Here is a 21,247-nt window from a genome sequence, read left to right as displayed (position 1 = left end):
TTGAAGGAGTAGGAGTAATCTCCAAGGAAATAACACTTCTCAAGTATATGAAAATTGATAATCCTATATTATGAAAGATATGATTAATATAAAAGGGAAACGAGGGATTTGAAACACACTTCATAGTGGTTCATGTTTACATTCTGTAAAAGTTCCCACAAACTGACAAGGAAAACACTGACTACAAAGTCACAAGGAGCCCATTCATGAAAGAAAAGCTGCAGCAGGAAGAAAACATGTGAAAATTGTACAGCACACACTCAAAGAAATGTAACATGAGTCAGGTAAAACTTAAATATATATTAAACTCTTTTTTTAAAAAAGAGTAAGCAAGAGTGTTAAGAAGCTCTAATGCAAACTGCAGGGCTGGTGTCAGAGTAAAGGAGTTAGCCTTTCAAAAGCAACCTGGCGGGATGAATCACAAGCTATAAAATCCTGCCCTTTGGCCCAGTAATCCCTTTTCTGGGAACTAATCTCAAGGAAATAATTCAAAAGATGGTGAAAGGCATAGACCCTGAGGATGTTCACTGTAACATTTGTACAATTGAAGAAATGGGAACAAGCTAAATATCCTGAGGACACAGGAATCCAGGCTATTCATGACTATTACTTTCATGAAATTAGCCATTAAGAATCAGTACAAAGACTAGCAACATGGCAGAGGTGCATAATTTAATGGTACATATCACAAACGATTATCTCTTGGCCCTCATGACAATGAAAATTGTATACATATGGACAAGAACAGATAGGAATATAGAAACCTAAAAACCTTTTGATCCATTGGGATTTCAGAATTGCGGGGGACATTTCTTTTTTGTTTTAGTTCTGTTAATATTTGTCTTCATCCATTCGGGCTGCTATACCAGAATACCGTAGACTGAGTGGCTTGCTTATAAACAACAGAGATGTATTCCTCACAGTTCTAAAGGGTGGGAAGTCTAAAATCAAGGCCCTGGCAGATTTGTCTGGCAAAGGCCCACTTGCTTGTTCAGAGATGACTGTCCTTTTACTGTGTCACATGGTGAAAACGGATTCTTTTATATGGGCACTAATCCCAGTAATGAGGGTTCATGACCTAAGCACTTCCCAAAGGTCCTTCGTTGAAATACCATCACATTTGTGGTGAGGTTTCAACATACGAACTTTGCGGGGGGGGTACAAACATTCAAGCTCTGTAGCAACATTGTTATAATATTTTTTACCTAATTATAACTTTTTAAAATGAGCAATAATCTTGGAAATTAGCCATCTCTCTATTGATTAAGTCTGGAGAGATGCTACAGTACTTTTAGATGTTAAATAGGTGTGAGAGAACAGAGAAATAGGAAGCAAACCACATTCCCATATCAATAAGATTAGGTCTCTTCCTAATATTAAAACAACAACCAGTATTATTTACTTTGTAGTTATTAAAGGTGTTCTGTTGAAATTGTAACAGTGCTTCAACTACATAAAACCCCATTGAAGTATTGTTTATCCTGTCCAACTAAAGGACCAGATCAATTTTTTTTTTCCCATTGAATACAAGTGCTCAATAAATGAAGACCCAATGAGGAGTATATATTTGGTGTAAATACTTCATTGTGTTTTTCAATTTTATGTCCCATCTCTTGATCTTTCCCTCAGACTGAAAGACAGGTTCTCAGTGTCTTTGGACTTCTGCTTTCACTTTTTGACTTATTTTCCAGATTTGGACTGCACTGGTAGAGACCGTCTTCACAGTGGGAAATTAGTAAGATGGATTTGCCAAGCAGGGAAAAGATGGTTGTGAGTGCTCAAGTCCTTACCTGTGCCTGCCAGGAAAGTGGATTTGGTGTTTAACTCCTATGACGAACGTGTTTTTCAGGGTGGATCACTTGTACACGTTCTTTGTTCAGTGGTCTCCTGACGTCTATGGGAAAGATGCCAAAGAGCAAGGCTTTGTGGTGGTGGAAAAGGAAGAACTGAATATGATCGACAACTTCTTCAGTGAGCCAACCACCAAGAGCTGGGAGGTGAGCACTCAAGAGGGGCTAGACTGTCATGGTCCTTAAGTTACAATATGTAATTAAAATCTTCTTGGGTCCAGATACCACGAACTTCTTGGCTGGCAAGAAGTTAGATTTCCTGTGCACTTTTGAAGTTATCGGGGAAAATAACTTTATTCCTCTGTCTGAGCTAGTTATATGTGTCAGATAAATGCCACACTGCCAGGTCATTTCGCTTTTTCTTTTAAAAACTGCCAATGGGTCCCCTTTATGTACAGGATGAAGTTCAAGCTCCTTAATGTGGCCTGAAAAGCCCTTCATAATATTTTTGAGCACTTACCAAGCCCTTCCCATGTCAGGGGCACAATGGATGAGATAAGCAGAATTTAGTATGGATGAATCATTACAGTATAATTGAGATAATTGCCATTGTAGGTGAAGTGCCAAGTGCTATAGGAGCATGGAGCCAGGCCCCTGAATGGAGCCAGGAGGATCAGGGAGAGCTGCCCAGAAGGAGTGATCTGAACAAAGATCAGAAGGGGGAGTTTGGGCAGTTGGGGTGGAATGGGACATGGGACATGTTCTGGCCAGAGGAAAGTCTGTGCAGGGGACTGACCCAGGGGAGAAACAGAGTGGGGCATTTGATAGACTAACAGAAGTTCAATGTGGCTGGACCATAGGGCGCAAAGCTGAAGGAGGGGCAAGAAACGAAGCAGGGAAAGGAAGCAAGGATACATCACGAAGGACCTATGAGCCATATGTATCTTCCTAAAGGCAGTGGGAAGGCATTGAACTGTTTTGAGTCTGGAGAAGTATACACGCATATGCATCTCAGACAGCTCTTTGTTGCTGGCAGATGTTCAAGGATTGGAGTTGGACAACACTTGAGTCTCGAAGACCCATTTAGGAGGCGCTTTTGGTCATCAGTGTTGAGAGATAATGGTTGCTGAGAGAGTGGCAGTGGGGAAGGAGAAAATTGAGTGCTTTTGAAAGATAATTAGAAGGTGGAATATACAGGATTTTGTGAGTAATTATTATATGTGGAAAGTAAGGAACATGTCAAGATTGATTTCTTGGTTTTCAGAGTGGGAACTGGAGGGTAGTGGTACCTGCCCTTCACTGAGATAGGAGAATAGCGAGAGTATTAGATTTAGTAGAAAATGCTCTGCATTCTAGTTTTAATCTAAATTTGAGGTGTCTGTGGAATGTCCAAGAGACAGCTGAGAATAAAACTTAGGAGAAAGATCTGAAGATACGCTTTTGGAAATCATTAGCAAAGTTGAAGTTATGAATGTAGATGAGGTCATCGTAGGAGAGTGTGTACAGTGGGAAGGGAATGAGGCTCAGAACAGAACTCTTAAGGACACTGCATTAAAGGGGCCAAAGGCAGTAGAGACTACAAAGGTGATTGAGAAGCAGCAGCCAGGGAAGGAGGTAGAACACAAGTAGAGTCATGTCTTAGAAGCCAAGGGAAGAGAATGTTTCAAGAGGGGGTAATGGTCAGAATGACTTACGTTGCAGAGGAGTCAGAAGATAAGAGCTGAGGTATGTTTTCTGGATTTAAAACCGAGGTGGTAGTTGGTGACTTTGACAAAAGCAGTTTCGTTAAAGTGGTAAGGTCAAAATTTAGATTCCAGGGGTTCAAAGAATGAATGGGAGGTAAGTAAGTGGAACTAATAGAGGTGGGCAAACAACTCAGATTTGGTTCTGGAGAGTAGAAATGAGATGGTAAGCTGGAAGAAGTGAGGTGGAGAATGCTTTTCCTCTCATGAGAGAGACTTTAACCTTTTGGATGAGGTCAGCAGGAACGCCAGAGTAGAAGGTATAGAAGATAAGGGCATGAGGAAGGAAATGATTGGAAGAGCAAATCTCTGAGCAAGGGCAGGGAATGTGGGGGTAGGGATAGGACTGGTCTTAGGTGGCTGGGTAGTAGAAAAGAAAAAAGTGTGTGCAAATAAAATGCAGCTTCAGTGGTGGTAAATTGTGGCATTTTTCATCCAGTGGTTTCCTTGCAGTGGAAGGAGGGGCATCTCCTGAAGTGAAGGAGGAGTTAGAGGAATATGGAGAAGGTAGGAAATAGCAGTTACGGAGGCTAGGAAAAACGCTAACCGAAGACTGTCGTGGGGTGGCTGTCTGGTTTTGAGGGCCACTGGACTTTTCTAGTGGCCCCAGGCTTCAGTGAGTGGTGATTTTCTCCAGCACTCCCGGCCTGGTTTTAGATTCAAGTGGGCAGTGGGATCCTTCCAAGGCTGGAACCTTGCCAGTTTGGGATGAGCAAGGGTAATAAGCCTGCCCCTTAGGCCTGATCCTTTCTGGAATACCAGGTCCTTTTATACGTGTGCTTGGACTCACTCTTCCTTTTTTTTTTTTTTTTAAGATTTTGTTTATTTATTTGACACAGAGAGATAGCGAGAGAGGGAACACAAACGGGGAGTGGGAGAGGGAGAAGCAGGCTCCCCGCCGAGCAGGGAGCCCGATGCGGGGCTCGATCCCAGGACCCTGGGGTCATGACCTGAGCCGAAGGCAGATGCTTAACGATTGAGCCACCCAGGTGTCCCTTCATTTCTTTTTTTTAAAGACTTTATTTATTTATTTGACAGAGAGAGAGAGCGAACACGAGCAGGAGGAGCAGCAGGCAGAGGGAGAGGGAGAAGCAGGCTCCCCGCCGAGCAGGGAGCCCGATGCGGGGCTCGATCCCAGGACCCTGGGATCATGACCTGAGCCGAAGGCAGACGCTTAACGACTGAGCCACCCAGGCGCCCCCTCACTCTTCCTTTTTGTCACTCCCTCGTGGCCTGAATGTGCAGCGGGCACACACGCAGCTCTCTCTGGCAAACTCCTGCCATCCTTCAAGGACCAGCTCATTTGTCACAGCTGTGGCGCTCTCAGTCCGTTTCCCCTCCTGTCCTCCCACAGCTCATCGTTCATAGCTCTCTTGTGTACTGCCCAACAGTTTACTTGTTTACGTGTCTCCCCACAGTTCACAACGCTTCTTGTTTGAAACCGCTGTTTGAAGATACTTAAGCCTATGAGGCTCTTCCTCCCTTGGCTTTTTCTATCAAATCTGTTTTTTTTTTTTTCTGGTTTTTGCTCCTGTCTCTGGCCAGTCTTTCCAAGTCGGCTTCGCTGGTTCCTTTTCTCATGCTGTTCCCTAGGAGTTTGTCCTTGGCCCCCTTCTCATCTGTTACATCTTCCTTGGATGAGCTCATCAACTCTTGTGGCTTGTGCTGCTGACCGCCCCCATCTGCCCCTACCACATACCTCCTTCCCCCAGCTGCTACTCTAGAGCTCATAGCTGCCCCATGGGCACTGCTGGAAGTGTCCATGAGGCAGAGGTGGTGTGATACAGGTATTCTGGCCAAGGCACCCAGGAATAGCAAGTCCTGTCCTTACCTCATCAGCTGTCCTCAAGAGGCCCCCACAGATGAAGCAAAGCAAGGAAATGTACATTTTCTTACTGAGGCTGTGGGCTCTTGCTCCAATATGGAGTTCCAGAGAGAAGGGTTAGACTGCCTGGGGGACTTAATCCTTGCCTGATGAGGCCTGAATATCTTGAGCCAAAGCAGCCCCCTTTAAGGGCTATTCTGCCTCTCTCCACTAATCCCATCCTTGAATCTCAGCTCTTGACAACCCCGGCAGTGCGGGGGAGGGGGGCCACCCTTAGCAGCACCAGGGGAAAAGGAGCTACGGAGGTACACAGGGGGAGAAAGGTCTGCTCGATGATCTGGTATGGGCCTGGGCAGTCGGCCCCAGGCCTTCTCAGACTGAGGAGAATGAAAGAGAGGGCAAATTCCTCTAGAGAATACTCTCTAGATCTGTAGTGGAAGAGGAAGAAAAAAAGAAGGGATAGAGAAGGAGGAAGAAATTAGTTGGCCTATTCCAAGCTCCTTGTGCTTGTGGATAACTGGAGAGACAGGTGGCTGGACTGGTCGGGCCACCTTATCTCTGTTTTCTTGCCATATGGCAGAGAGTCCAAAAGTGCAGTGAGTAGAAGAATGCCGGCCACGATCCCTCCCATGCAGGAGCGAGCTCGCATGCTAGCATTACCCTAAAGCCAAGCCACTGTAAGGCACTGCTCCTCCTTTATGGGTGGGGAAGGGCACCTTCACGCCCCCCGAAGCTAGCAGGTGTCTGATCCTCAGCATGTCCAAAAAAAAAAACGAATCTTGCCCCCAAACTTGCTTCTTCTCACATATTCCTATCTTAATTAGTGGTGTCCCAAGCTAGAAACCTACATATCATCCTAGCTTCTTTTCCTTAATCATATCTAGTCAGAGTCTTATTGATTGTGATTTTACATGGTACAGGGACCTCTACTTCCCTCCACCAAGCCTGCCCCAGTCAGCCTATCTTCACCCTTCACTTGGATTTCCAAGGGCACCTCCAGTCTCAACGCAACCACCAGGCCATTCTCCCATACATAGTCTTTCTAAATAAGCTTTATTTCCTAATTTTACATAAGGAACACCTGCTTAGTGTAGGAAATTTGGAAACTACAGAAAAGTACAGTGCGGAACGTTTAAAAATAATATGTGACCACACTTAACACTTTTGTACATTTTATTCAATTCCTTTTTTTCTCTTTTATTTTAGGATGTTATCTCGGGGGAGAGGGGTAGGGAGTCTTGCTTTTTATTTTTGTAAAATGCATTCATGCTTTATGTATAGGTTTGTATCTGGCTTTTCTCACCTAACATCTTATGAGAATTGGATCATCTTAAAGATTTTTAAGCCTCATTTTAATGGGTTGCATAATATTTAAAATCTCAATTATAATTTATTTAACATTTCCTGATTTTTAGGAATCATTGTGTTCAAGTTTTTCACAAGGATGAGATAATCTGCAACTCTTACTATTCTCTTAGTTTCCTAGAAGTGACGTTAGTTGATATAGGGGTACTAACTTTTTTAAGACTCCTGTTTTTTATATATGACAACTTAACTTGCCAGCAATATGAGGAATACCCCTCTTCCTGTGTTTATGCCAGCAGAAAGTATTACTACTATTATTCCTTTCCCAAAAATTTTGCTAATTTGGAAGCTGAGAAACAATATATTTTAATTTTTATTTCCTTGGTTGAGGATAGAATAAATGAAAAAAAAATATATGTATGTATGTAAATAGTTTCATCACACTGCATTCTTTATGATTAAAAGATACTAATTTTTGTTTTACTGATTTTTGTTTCCTGTATTTTTAGAAGATTTTATCCATTTATTTGAGAGAGAGAAAGAGAACAAGCAGGGGGAGGGAGAGGGACAAGCCGACTCTGTGCTGAGCCTGGAGCCTGATATGGGGCTCCATCTCATGACCCTGAGCCAAAATCAAGAGTCAGTCGCTTAACTGACGGCCACCCAGGCGCCCGTCCTGTATTTTTGACCAATTTTTTTCTAGATGGCTATTTGTCTTTTAATTTTACTTATGTTTTTTGTTTATGTATTTTTTTCCCTGTAGTGTTTTTAGGTATGGGTGGCCCTGTAGTATCAATCTAAACTCCACTCAATCTGCAGTTGATTTATTGATACATGGTAGGTAATACTTTTAATAGTCAATTTTTTCCAGCACTGTTTAATGATTTCTGATGTTTCCTTCATCATATTTAAAGCTCTCATATATGTTCTGTGCTATTTTACTTGCTTAATTAACACATGGGAACATATACTCCCATGCTTAACAACACTCAGTGGCTCCCCATTGCCTACAGCTATCATTACGCACTGGCCAATCATCGGAACCACCCCTTGGTGAATTTTTTTTTTTTTTTAACTGAATCCTAGACCTTCACCACTAAAGACATTAATTCAGTAGGTCTGGGAGAGGAATGTCAGAATCTGTGTTTTTAAAAGCTCCTAGATGATTTTGAAGAATAGCCAGGTTTTAGGAAAAGTGGCCTCTAGAATAGCATTACTTCTTAATGGCATTACTATTCTTTATTTTCTCCACTTCTGTCCCTCCCCAGCTTCATCTCGACTTCTCTTGCTTTCTGTTCTCAAGCCACAGTGAACCTAGAACACAGCTGTTTTCCTCCTGTACCCTCCACTTGGACATCTCCCCACACCCCACCTTCTGCTCTCAAACTGAAGCCCCATCACCTCCGTATATAAGCCCTCTCTGAAAACTCACTGGGTGGCCCCACCCACCTTTGAGCTGCTACTATTAGCATTTGTATTACGTGGAGTGGCATTTGTTTACTTATAAATGTCTCTAGGACACCTGGGTGGTATAGTTGGTTAAGCATCAGACTGTTGGTTTCAGCTCAGGTCGTGATCTTGGGGTTGTGAGATTGAGCCCCACACTCAGCACGGAGTCTGCTTGGGGCTTTCTCCCTCTTTCTCTGCCCCTCCCAATCATGTTTTCTAAGATAAATACATCTTAAAAATAAAAATAAAAATAAAAATAAATGTCTCTCTGCTGTCTCCTCACTCACTTGAGATTAAGGACTGCTTTGTGTCCCCAAGTCTGGCAAAGTAACTGGCACTTGCCATCACAGAGAAGACAATCAGTAAATGCAAGCTGTTGTGAAGTGTCAGGTGCTGAAGAGAGAATGCTGTCTCACTGGCACAAAATCCAAGTGATTCTGCCCCAGATTGTGTCTGGGTTCTTGCATTGAAAATAAATTCTAGCTGACCTGGGTCTGGTCACTAAGTATCTGCCAGAGTTCTCATTAGAACCAACCCTTAGGATGAGCTTTGCAATAGCACTCTGACCCCCTCACCAGTACCCAAGACCATTTTAGATGTGGAAGAGTCACAGAAAGATCATTGAAAATTGATCCAATGGTAATCTACATTTTTTCCCAACCCCTCGCGCCATCTGATCTGGGAAGTAGAGGTGGGCTCATCATGCTTATTAGTCATTAAGGGTAAATGTTCCTTTGCCAGCTATTTTGAAAAACTGAATCTAAAGTAACATTTTTCTCAGCCTCATATAAACCAGATGTTCTCCCATTCTTTTAAGTTCCTCATATCTAACAAACATGATGTGCTATTGAGGTAAAATGCCATTGGCGTAAGTATAATGAACCTACCTTGGGTAAAGGCTCCTTTTATCCTTCCTTCGAGATTCAAACCTATGTCCGGCAACATCCATAAAGTTTAAAATGGAAATTTAGCTTTAGAGAAGGTGCTGAAAAAAACTCTGGAAAGGCAGGGCTAGAAGAGCTAGCTTAGCCAGAGGACAATTAGGAAAGAAAGTATAAGAAGATAAAGGAAAAAAAAAAAAACCCAAACCCCAAACCAATGGAGTTGTGTTGCAGTTAGGAAACTACCGTTTCAAAGGTGAAAGTGTCATTTTACAGCCTTACAGCTCTGCCTGACAGGAAGTGTGTGTTTGTTCTAAATCCTAATTTGGGTGTGTTCCTGTAGAAATGTTGAACCCTCTCCTGAGGGAAACAGAAACTCAATTATGCAGGAAACTAGATACAGCAAAAACAGTTGTAGCTCAGTGTGGCTGGAAGCAGCGGTGTGTGGCGGCAGAGGAAAACGCTGTTTCTCATTAGAGAGCAAGCGGACAGTTCTCCCTCCCATCAGGATGAGAATCCGAAGGTTGCCCTTGGACATTCAGATTTTCTATTGTGCCAGACCGGACCAAGAGCCTTTTGTGAAGGTATGTTGGAGTCCCTGAGAGCTAATAAGGTGCCGGTGAATCCTCAGAGATCCACCACTCGCTATGTTTCAAAATGCCTTCTAATGAGAAAGGATGTGCTGACATTTCAACCGAAGCAGGTGTTTTATTTGTTTGGGAGATGGATATGATGTGGCTTGTCCCTTCTTTTTGGAGTAAAAATCCATATTTTAGTTTTTCATTCCACAGCCCTATTTGTACCTCTGTTAAATGTAGAGTTCACTAAAAACATGTGCTTTATTTAATACATTTAAAATGCTGCATTTGTGATTCTTTGCCAGGGTTTTAGGTAAAGCCCCCATGAGAAGATAATAAAACTTAGTAGTTAATTTCCTAACCAAAAATCTGGCTCAGCCGGTGGCGGGTACTTTATATCTGTCACTGTGCCTATTGGAAATCCAGTGGTGTGTCATCTGGCAACTTTCACTAGATGTAACGTAAATGCTTTTTCTCTATAATGCAAACGTCACTGATACTAGTACCGAGGTATTTTGCTGAATTAGTTACTATATCATTCAATTTCAAAATCATTTAGTGATTTATCCAGACGTTAGGAGGGACAAAAAATAGATTTTTAAGTTGAAATTGACTTTGGTTGCTCATAAGCATAGTTAATGAAATAATAAATGTGCACAAAGTCCTGTTTCTCAGTTTTGAAAGGTTATTTTGATGGTTTCTGATTGTACAAAAAGAAATGTAACCTAATTGTAATTTAGCCTAAAGCTTTGTCTTTCTTTGTATTGGTGCTTCTGGTGGATGTTAGCATTTGTTAGTTCTATCAGGGTTTGGTGCTTTGTGCCATAGCCTTGAGAGAAAACATTAGAGGAGTCTTGATTAAACAAACTATCCTTATCTTCCCAATTTCCCTATTTATAGAAGATTTACGGAATGATTGCTGATTAGTCCCTTAACAATTCAAATTTAGATGCAGGCTAAAAGAGAATAATTTAGGGCATTTCAAGGGTACAAGTCACCTGTGGAGTTACGCATAATCACACTCAGCACTCAGCAGCAGCAGAAGAGGAAAACCTGTGACTTTAATTTGTACATAGTAAGTGTCTCCGTTGTACTGTGTTAGATTCTGCGTTTGTTCAAAATTGTAGCTGCAATTAGCCCTTTTCCCAGAGTTCTGGTTCAATTTCTGTCCTACTGCTAAAACTCCACCTGTTACAGGCAGGTGTGTACCTGAGGTCGTTTTTAGTAGGCGAAGGAAAAGCAAGTATATCAGGTCTGGGGGGCTTCTCGTCTCCATTTCAGATCATCACCGTTGAGGAGGCAAAGCGCAGGAAGAGCACCTGCAGTTACTATGAAGATGATGACGAGGTGGCCCTGCCAATCCTGCAGCCCCACAGTGCACTCCTGGAGAACATGCACATAGAGCAGGTGGGCTCTCCCTGGGGACTCAGGGCGGGGGTCTTCCAGGCCTTAATAAAGAAGCATTTCGCATCCCTGCATTTGCTTTTCTCACGGGGTGAAGGAAGAGCCAAGTTTTAAAAGAAGAACACCAGCAGCCTAACCAACACCAGTGTCCTTTCTCCTCTTCTGAGGAGAAGAGGTCACCTTCTTGGGAGTTTGGGGGCTTGGCCAGAAACTATATCCATCTCCTAAGTCTGAGTGAAAAGCCCGTCTTGTCTTCAACACAATTTTTAAATTGTCCTACCATAGTCTTCATGCATATTCCTAACACTTAAAAAAGGATCCAAATTTATCCTAGCGATTATTACAGAGTTCCAATAGTTTTAACTTATTGGGCTAAATAAAAGTTATATAGCAAATACACTTTACTAGCTTTACAAAAACTACCAACCCCTAGAAGTAGTTTTCCTTTTTCTGTGATTTCCTTTGTTCACTTTATATTTTCTGAAAATCTGTTACTTCAATTTTATGAAAAACTATGGTGTGCTGTATTTGAACTTCAGTAAGGAATCTCTTGCATTTCTCCCATAAGTCAACTTAGAAACCTGAATTTCGGAGACCTTAAAAGAATCAAGTTCAACTCCCTCAGTTTGCAAATGAGTCTGTAAAGGCCCAGGAAAGCCAAGAGACTTGACCAAGCAGTTACAGAAATGGGGTTCATGCTGATACTACAACTGATACTAAGCATTCTGAAGACTTAAGTACTTCATAGCCTCCTTTGTTAGTATTTTTGAAGAGACACGCATTATTGGTATTTATGGCAGCCAAATTTAAGCTAACTGTTAATGTAGGTGAAAGAGGCAGCAAGGTGAATACAGACTACATTTGACTACTAGCATAAAACACCAGTGTTTTCTTCTTCTCACTTCTGTGGGAAGCTGCAGTTAGTCGTCAGTGGCAGCTCTGAGCCTATGAGCATTTAGAACGAACAACTGGAGAACCATGAACTGTTTGGTGAAGGGCAGGTCGAAGTGTAAAAGGGAGAGCATGTGTCTAATTCATATCAAGCTAGGTGCTGTATCTTCAAATGTATAGTTGCCTAGTGACCCCTCATTCAGGTCCCTGAGAGGGAATGTATGCTCTGGGGGGCATCCCTGCCAAGACAGCACCACCAAAGCAGTGATTTTTCCCTTCTCTTTCCTGGTTTATAGTTACAGATATTTGTCAGAGTAAAAGGGAGCAACATGTGAGTGCGTATGCTTTTTGAGTTTGAGCCTCAGGTACTTGCTTTGTGCTACAAGCTCATCAGATCCATGGGCGAATTGTATACATACATCTCCATCTTTGGATTTGCAGCTGGCCCGACGCCTTCCAGCAAGGGTACAGGGGTATCCGTGGAGACTCGCCTATAGCACATTAGAGCATGGGACCAGTTTGAAAACTCTCTATCGGAAGTCAGCGTCGCTAGACAGTCCTGTCCTGTTGGTCATCAAAGATATGGATAATCAGGTGAGGCTTGTTCCGCTCACAGAAAACATTTTTTGGTGAAGATTTTCAAACTTACACAGTCGTAGAGAGACCAGTGTAAGAACTCCCCATCATCCAGATTTTACAGGGAGCAGGATTTTGCCACATATGCTTCATCAGTCTTTCTTTGTTGGTTTTTCTTTGCTGGAGTATTTTGAAGTAAATCCCAATTACTATGTCATTTCACCCCTACATACTTCTGAATGCATCTCTAGAAGAATATGGAGTGTATTTCCAAATACAGTCACAGACGGGAATTTGTTTTCCTGTGCTCACTGTATAGTAGGAAATTCTGCAACCTAAAGCTGGAAAAGTTGGACAAAAGTCAAGTCTGGATTGGGAGATAGTGCAGAAAGAAGTTCCAGTGCCATACCAGAACTCTTTCCAGGGAGCTGAAGTGGTGCCCACAAACCTTGTCTTCATGGTTGCTCAGATGGAGAGCCAGTCAGGGCTGTGGTGTGTTGTACCTGAAGGACCCAATTGTTATGAAATAGCAAGGAATGTTCTGTACCATTGCTCATTGCCCTTTCGCCTGTGCTATATGAATTCTAGATATTATCCTCATGTCCCCTCACTAGTACTTCTCTCAGTCAGCTTGGGTGTGAGTGGAATCTGTGCAGTTTTCTTTCATATACTACCCACTCCGGTTTTTGCTCCACAAAAGGAAGACATCTTTCAAGTCTGCTATTTATTCATTCCAGTTTGACCTGTGTTATATCAAGAAGAAATTCCTTTACATTTTTAAGATGTAGATGTTATTCTTTTCTCTTTCTGGCATTGAAGCAGGTTTTGTTCAACAGCCTTTCATTTATTTATATGTTCAGAAAATGTACGAGTGCCTGTTATATGTGGGGCACTATTAAGCATTGGGAGCTTGCTGTGAAGCTATATAATTGTGTTCATTTTAGCGAAATAGATCTTTGTTATCATAATTTGTCTTGGGAGAAATTAGAGAGATGGGGGTACTGGAGGCATTGTCTGTCTCCACTGTGATCTTTCCTGGGACTTTATTGCTGGGTTATTATAGATAAAGAATTGTGGGGAGTAGTTTAGCTATTATCACTGTTACTATTATTATTTCTTGATTGATGACATTTTATTTAATCGTTAAAAATTAAAATAATAACAGCAGTTTAAAATGGAATTACATAGGGATTTAATGAAATGTTTGAAAAGTTGGATGTTATGTTTTAGAGGAGCTATGGCTAGATGGTTTTAGACCCCACACAAACCCTCACCATAAGTATAGATTAGTTCTCCTACAAATTTACCAAAAGATACCAAGTTTGTTGGGGAACGTGTTGGCAGCACAGAGCAGGGATGCAGCACAGCTTCACCAAGCTTCCCATCAGCAGGTATATAAATGAGGCCTCTACCTGAAGGCTACACTATTCATCAGGAGGTGCAGTCTCACTGGATCTGGTGCCCTCGAGGTACTTGTGTTGATGAAAACACCTAAATACTAGCTCTGCTCTCCACACCCGTTTACCCCCAAGGCAGGAATGTGGCTTTGCTGTGTTTGAGAACATGACAGAACAACACCTGTAAATTTATCTGGGAATAAATTATATAAAATTCTAATTTAAAAGAATTATACATGCAGAATGGCAGCAAAGGGAGCTCTGCAGAATTGATAATCAGTGAAACAACCATAACTGGTAGAAATTATAAAAAACAACAGTCACTTCAAGTCTCTAAAAATTGCTATGATACACCCTCGAGGGGCAGGTCCCTAGCACTTCTTACCGCCTACCCCAGATCTGTGTTTCAGAGGCTAAATTCCAGGTAAGGACGGCTTAGAAGTAGAGGATTATTTTCTTCGACCTAACCTCTATTCCTAGGGGAGATGCTCTACCTTAGGCATGGTAGAATAAAAGAGTATCTAAAGCCCTTGCCACAGCTCTTAGGGCAGAAGTTCTTTGCCAGGTGAGGCAAGCCAAGACCACCAGCTACTTCCCCTACCTGCCACCCTGCTCATGAAATATGTGTTCCTCTGAGGGAAGTAGGCCACTATCCAGCCCCCAGCTCCACAGCAGAGCCCCTGGCTCCCAGCTCTGGGAGAAGAGGCAGATCGTAAGACCTAGAGCTCTGCTAACCTCCTCCCATGGACACACCAAGGTTACAATGGTAGAACAGTTCTCTCTGAAAAAGACCTGAAGACTAACAAAACGGATCTTCTATAACACGGGACAGGAAAAAAAAAAAAATGACAAAAGAAGAAAAGCCACATCAAGATGGGTAGGAGGGGCAGAAAAGCGGTCTTGACAGGACTCCACCCCATCCCCCTAGTGACCCACAAGAGGGAGAGAGATCACAAAACATGCAGCTCCTCTCTGAGCAGTGAGGGGTTCAAGTCCCACATTGGGCATGCCAGCCTATGGGCCTGTGCCAGGAAGGCAAGCCCCCAGAACAGCTGTCTTCGACAACTAATTTCTGGGAGAGCATGAGGGCTGTGGGAAAGGGAAATTCCACTGCTGAAGGGCTCACACACAGACTTACTTGCGCTGAGTCTCAACACAGAGGCAGTAGCTTGAGAAGCACCTGGGCTGCAGGTGAGGGAGATTTGTTGACTAGTTTTAGAGAGTATCCCAGAGGGGCAGGGGTCTGATAGAGCTCTCTGGGAATAGAGACACTGGAGGGTGCCAATTTTTTTTTTTTTTTTTAATGCTACTTCCTTGCTAGCGTGGTGCTGGGGGGTGCCATTTTTGGTGCTCTCAATTTCCCTTGCTAGGGAAATTGAGCCCCACAAGCTCACTCCATATTACTCTGTGGCCCCACCCCACCAGGCCAGCCCAGTGCTCATCCATCTTGGCCTCCACCCTGCCAGACCAGGCACTCAGGCTGGCCCCAGCTCTGTGCTCATCCAACCACAGCTGCTCCAGACATAGCACACAGACTTTCCCCAGCCATGCACTCATCCACTTGTCCACTGTGGCTCCCACCAGACCCTTTGCACATGCTCCCCCATCCTGTGCTTATCTACCATAACCCCTGCCCTGTCAGACACAGTGGTTGAACTTGCCCTGGCCTAGCCCCTGTCCACAGCATATCTAAAAACAAAACAAAACCCTAAAAAGGACATAGAGCTCTGAAGCTGTCCCCAACCAAACTGACTTTATTTAGAAGAGTATGGAGAAGTTCAAGCCAAAGGGTACTCTAGAAAATGATGAAAATTTTGGTGGTAAACAATTAAGAGGAGGCTGTTAACTGCATGAAGACAACAAGCTAAACTGAGGACCATCTAGTTTACCAGAGAGAACCAGGAAAAGAGATAGCTAAAGGAGGACCTTCCTGGAGTTAGGATAAACTTCATAAACTGGCCAAAGAAACTACCCCTGCTGAGGGGCCCAATTTTAGTCAGATTAGACTGTGGAGTAATTTATACCACAAAGCATTGTGGAAAATAGCAAAATTCAGGCAATTGATAGAGTCTGATTTATACTAACTTAATTCCAGTGAGGTACAGAAATGTTACTTCGATATTGCTCAATTACATTTTCCCATTTTTGTGGTAATTTTGTTACACATATTACACTGATGTGTATCAAAAACCCCATGAGAAATTGTGCATTAAGGGGGGCACTTGATGGAATGAGCACTGCTTATTATATACAACTGATGAATCATTAAATTCTACCTCTGAAACTAATAATATGCTGTTATCTTAATTAAATTGAATTTAAATAAATAAATTTTTTTAAAATAAAAAGATTACTACTTCATGTAATTTTTTCTACTAAAGAAGCTGAGAGAAGAGAGGAGAGCAAATATATATTTATACGTTTTGTTATATTAACCTTTTTTTTTTTTTTTTTTTTACCACTTTTGGTTGTCTCAACTTTTTTTTCCCCATGGATTCCTTTGTTGTGTTATTGGCAAATATATTAAATTTTTAATATCATTATATACATATCTATAAAATTTCTTTCAAAATAAGTGAATAGAAAAGAGAAAATGGACATTTTCTTACATAACCACAATGTTATGTACCTAACAAAATTAACAGTAATTTCTTAGTTATCATCCAATCCCTAATCCTTAAATAGATTTCCATGATTGCTAAGAAGATTTTAGCTAAGAAAGAATATATTTAGAATCATGAGAGGGTGAGCGTAGGGTGGCTTTTCCTATTCATTGATCAGAAAAGGACCCACTTTCTTCCTCCTATGGCCATTGCCCTTCTTGTCCTATTTTAAGCACATGCTTTTAAAAGTAGGTGCCTATCACAGTGTTTTTTTTTTTTATTGAAAGATCACCAAAAGAAGGAAAATGGATTTTTGATGTTTTTGTTACTGTTTTGTTTTTGTTTGTTCTTAGCAGCTCTAGAGAAAGGCTTTAGTAGCAGGAAGTATGAAGAACATTATTAGAGTTTCTAGACTTCTACCCTAATTTTAGTATTTTAAGTTGCCAGGAACTAAGTGTAATTGGTGAAGAAGAGATTCCACATTGATTATAACCCAATTAAAATAATTTTCAGAAGTTATAACATTTTTCAGATAACCTCCATTTAAAGCAATGTTTCTCCAGTGGGTTTCCGAAGTAGAAGGTATATCAGAATCACTTAGGGATGTTTTCAAAATATATATGTTCACTCTTGCCATCTCTTACCCTTGCAAGCACTGATCAGGATCTGAGCAGAAAGATAGGAAGCTAGGACAGTGAGAAAAAAATAGAAAAATTATTGGTTCAAATACATCTAAATCACCCTTAAGGTCCATAGTATTATGGGATTGTTGTTTTTTTTTTCTTAAAAGCCATTTCGAGCTAAGAGATATTAGATCTGTCATGTTAAGGACACAGTGTTAAGCATATTGAGAACTCATTTTTATAAATCGAAAGAGAAAAATTTATTTTCTCTGGGGACCTGTCTGGCCATGACTCCACTTATAAAACACATAAGACACATGATTTTGTTCTTTCAACCACTCACTTCCGTGTGCAAGATGCATCTTGTTGTTTAATGTTCCCAGTATGTCATCTGTATTCACTAAAGGAATTGGAACAATTGCTGGCCTTTGACAAATACGTTCTCTGAACCACTTGAGTTCCAATTAGAACTAGGGATATTTTATTTATCTGTTTGTTGGTAGTCTTTTTAATTTAAGAGCTCTAATTTAGTAATGGTCTTTGCTGAAAGAGGTTTAATGATATCTCAGAACAGGATTGTGTTAGAATATTTCAGAAGGCCATTCTTTGAAAGAAGATAATGTTTCGGGGCACCTGGGTGGCTCAGTCATTAGCGTCTGCCTTCAGCTCAGGTCATGGTCCTAGGGTCCTGGGATCAAGCCCCACATCGGGCACCCTGCTCAGCGGGAGGCCTGCTTCTCCCTCTCCCACTCCCCCTGCTTGTGTTCCCTCTCTCGCTGTGTCTCTGTCAAATAAATAAATAAAATCTTAAAAAAAAAAAAAGATAATGTTTCTATGTTCTTTTGACAGATTTTTGGAGCATATGCAACTCATCCTTTCAAGTTCAGTGACCACTATTATGGCACAGGCGAAACTTTTCTATACACATTTAGCCCCAATTTCAAGGTACCGAAATGGGAGAAATACCCGATTTCCCAGTGTTGCGGTGTCAGCAGTGAGGGTGGGGGTGGGGGCGGGGGACTGTCTTTGGAGCAGCAGCTGTTCCATAACCTCAACTGGACTCACTGTAGCCTGGGTCTGCCCTTCATGGCTGCAGCACACAAACTGCTTGGAGGGTCCTTCCTTGGGCCTTGAAAACTGCTTTTTTGTGTGTTCTGGGATCAAGGGAGGCATGATAGGAGGTCAGAGCCAACATGTGCTTGAGAGGTCTTTCCTACTTTATAACTCCTTTGAAGATCTCATCCTGGTATCAGAAAGGTCTGGCAATCAGGAGCTTCCTCAACCAAGGGGTAGTTTCCTTCCACACAGAGGTACTACGCTAATAATTCCCTCTTCGCTGATTCTCCAGATTCAGATGTCTGTTCTCTCTCTTGTGTTTCTACCCTAAGGTCTTTAAGTGGAGTGGAGAAAACTCATACTTTATCAATGGAGACATAAGTTCTTTGGAACTTGGTGGTGGAGGGTAAGATTTTTGTTTTTATTAATTTACTGCCTGACCTGTGAGAGTCTGTTTTGACCCAGGTAACCAAAACCTTGTATCAGGTGATTTTAGCTAGGCCATGTGCTTAATTAGGACAGTGGCCTAACACATGGCCCTAAGAGTCAAAGATAAAATGGTTTATTTATGTGTCTAAAGGAGGGACTACTATCATTTGTCTTTTGGGAAAGATGAGTCATTTAAATGGAATAAAGGAAATGTATGCTTTGTTTTCCAAGCAGTTTAGGGTTTTGTCTGTTGGTAGCATAAAGGAAAGAAGATGGGGCAAGGGAGGGCAGAAAGTGTGCCACATGAGATTGAAGTGTTTTTACCTTTTTGTATTTGTGATCTTTTCAGGGGACGATTTGGTTTATGGCTAGATGCTGATTTATACCATGGACGGAGCAACTCTTGCAGCACTTTCAATAACGATATCCTTTCCAAAAAGGAAGACTTCATAGTTCAGGACCTCGAGGTATGGACATTTGAGTGAAACTCACTCAGACTGCCTTAAAATACCACATTAAAAAGATCGGGTTCCATCAGCCCTCCTAAAGCTGGCTTCCTGGAAGACACAGCCCCGGCCCTGACTGCCTCATCCCACCATACTGCTTTCTTTCCGCCAACGTCTTAGAGCATGGCCACACCGCAGAGGGATTCTGAAAGGGACATGTGGAGGGCAGACAACGAAGAAAGAGAGTTGAAGTCCGGAGTGTTGAAAGACTTAATACTCCCATTTCCTTCAAATCTATACAGTGAGGAATCAGAATATTTATAGATGTATGAGTTGAATGCAATTTTTATTTTTGGTAACTGTGAAAAAAAATATACTGTGGAAATACATACATGCCTTGTGTATTTATCAACATAATTTTCATTACCAAAATGTACAGCATAATATTGTTTGCCATGGAAAAGCTTAGTCTCATTTAGAAAAATTGAAAGTGCTTGGCACTTAAAGGGAATATATGATTTTTTTAAAAATTGTCTTATTTATTATTTCTAGTATATTGTCTAAAATTTTTTGGTAGTTTTTTCTTTCAATGTGTCAAATCTTGAAATAAATGTATACATTTTGTGCTATGTTTTGGCAACAAACCCATTTGATTTATATAGTTTTATATTGAATTTTTTTTTTTTTTTGGCCCTGATTAGGGTGATAGGTCTTAAGCATATATATATATATATATATATATATATACACACACACACACACACACACACATAATTCTGAAATTTTAAAAACTCATTACCAATGTTTATTGATTTGACTATTGTAGGCCAGCTTTCCATTTAGTCATTAAAAAAGGAACATTTTTACTTACTCTGAACATAATTGTGTAAAAAAGCCATTTCTCAGTCATAAGTTGGTATTTACAAAAATGGATACTTTTCTGAATCCAGACTTAGAACAAACCCTGCTTTTGAAAAGAAAATGTTTTGTTTCTTACAAAATCATGTGTGTTAATAACAAAAACTTTATTTTCATGTGCTTTGTGCATAATTTTCCCCAGGTTCTTAAATTAATGAACAGGCCTCTGTTTTAAAAGGAATTGAATGTTTTAATTTCTGCATATTTTATATCAAATGAAAAATGTCAAATTAGCCCAACTGTCTTGGTTTCTAGACTCTTTTGAGAAAAAGCAATGCAAAGAAGTGCATTCATACCAAAATTGGAATAAAAAAGTAAAACCTATTTTTTAACATCAACCCATTTTCATATCATAAAATATTCTTTGTTAAAAATGATAATAAAGCCTTGTTAAAAATTAAACAATATTACTGATTGCCAAACTTTTATGAAAGCCAAAGACTGATAACGGAATAAGTTTTCAAATAACAGCCAAAGCTGAGAAGTGGTCTGTCATAAATTACATCCCCAGTGATCTCTGAAAGGAAAAATTAATAACAAGTAGCATTTATATACCTGCATTTAAAAAACATAAAACCGCCTTTAGAATGTTAGCCTTAAGCTGGCAGAATATTTCCTTTATTCTCTTATTTTAGGATATTTATGAAAGAGAACAAATTGCCAAGTGGCCTCCTGTCAGATCAGCAACTATTTTACTCACATTCCATGCAAGTTTAAATGAATTCTGTTAAATACGTAGCCTGGGTGTGCTTTCACCCAAGTTCTCCTATTGAGAACTCTTGATTAACAACATATTGACAGTTTAACCTTAACCTGCTCATTAAATGATATGTTGGTGTGAGAGATCAGGAATGTCTCATGATGATCAAGTTTAGCATTTATGCCGTGTGCAACCATATGCTATTAACGAACAAAATGGTCATTTTGCATATAGTTCATGCCTACCTAGTTTAGTCCATGATATTATACTTGTGAGAGCATATCCAGATGCTGTGTCCAGATGCTGTGTTCTCTATTTAAAACAGTATTGTCCAGTCAGAAATGTGTGGCCCTTCATTTATGGATATTGAGTATATGTAATGCAGTGCTAGCCCAATATTTTCAATAAAGGAATTCATGCATCCAGTGTGATTTTCTTTCCCAAGGATTAATTCAACAGGTATTTATTGGATGCTAGAGGTTCTCCTTGTGTGAGAGGATGATGAACTATGCAGAATTAAACAAGGTCCGGTGTTCATGTTTTTATCGCTGCCTTGGAAAGCCCCTTTTTCTTCCCAGTAGCCACCCTCTTATTCTCTCAGTCAGTTCATGAAAACTCCTGTTAGTTCCTAGAG

General features: G+C 41.0%; 1 protein-coding gene across 1 annotated transcript in view; it reads left to right on the top strand.

Moving 5' to 3' along the window:
- The window catches only part of NCOA7 (nuclear receptor coactivator 7), a 148,297-nt gene extending 127,264 nt beyond the window's left edge, over window positions 1–21,033 (top strand). Inside the window, exons 11-16 of the mRNA XM_021693370.2 lie at window positions 1,850–1,997; window positions 10,852–10,977; window positions 12,307–12,459; window positions 17,914–18,009; window positions 18,453–18,526; window positions 18,899–21,033. Of these exons, the coding sequence (XP_021549045.2) occupies window positions 1,850–1,997; window positions 10,852–10,977; window positions 12,307–12,459; window positions 17,914–18,009; window positions 18,453–18,526; window positions 18,899–19,034 (733 nt within the window). The 3' untranslated portion in view covers window positions 19,035–21,033. The remainder of the gene's footprint in view (window positions 1–1,849; window positions 1,998–10,851; window positions 10,978–12,306; window positions 12,460–17,913; window positions 18,010–18,452; window positions 18,527–18,898) is intronic.
- Window positions 21,034–21,247: the final 214 nt, after the last annotated feature.

Source organism: Neomonachus schauinslandi, chromosome 8 (genome assembly GCF_002201575.2).
Source record: "Neomonachus schauinslandi chromosome 8, ASM220157v2, whole genome shotgun sequence".
Taxonomy (NCBI): Eukaryota; Metazoa; Chordata; class Mammalia; order Carnivora; family Phocidae; genus Neomonachus; species Neomonachus schauinslandi.
This window is presented reverse-complemented; position numbering and strand designations above follow the sequence as displayed.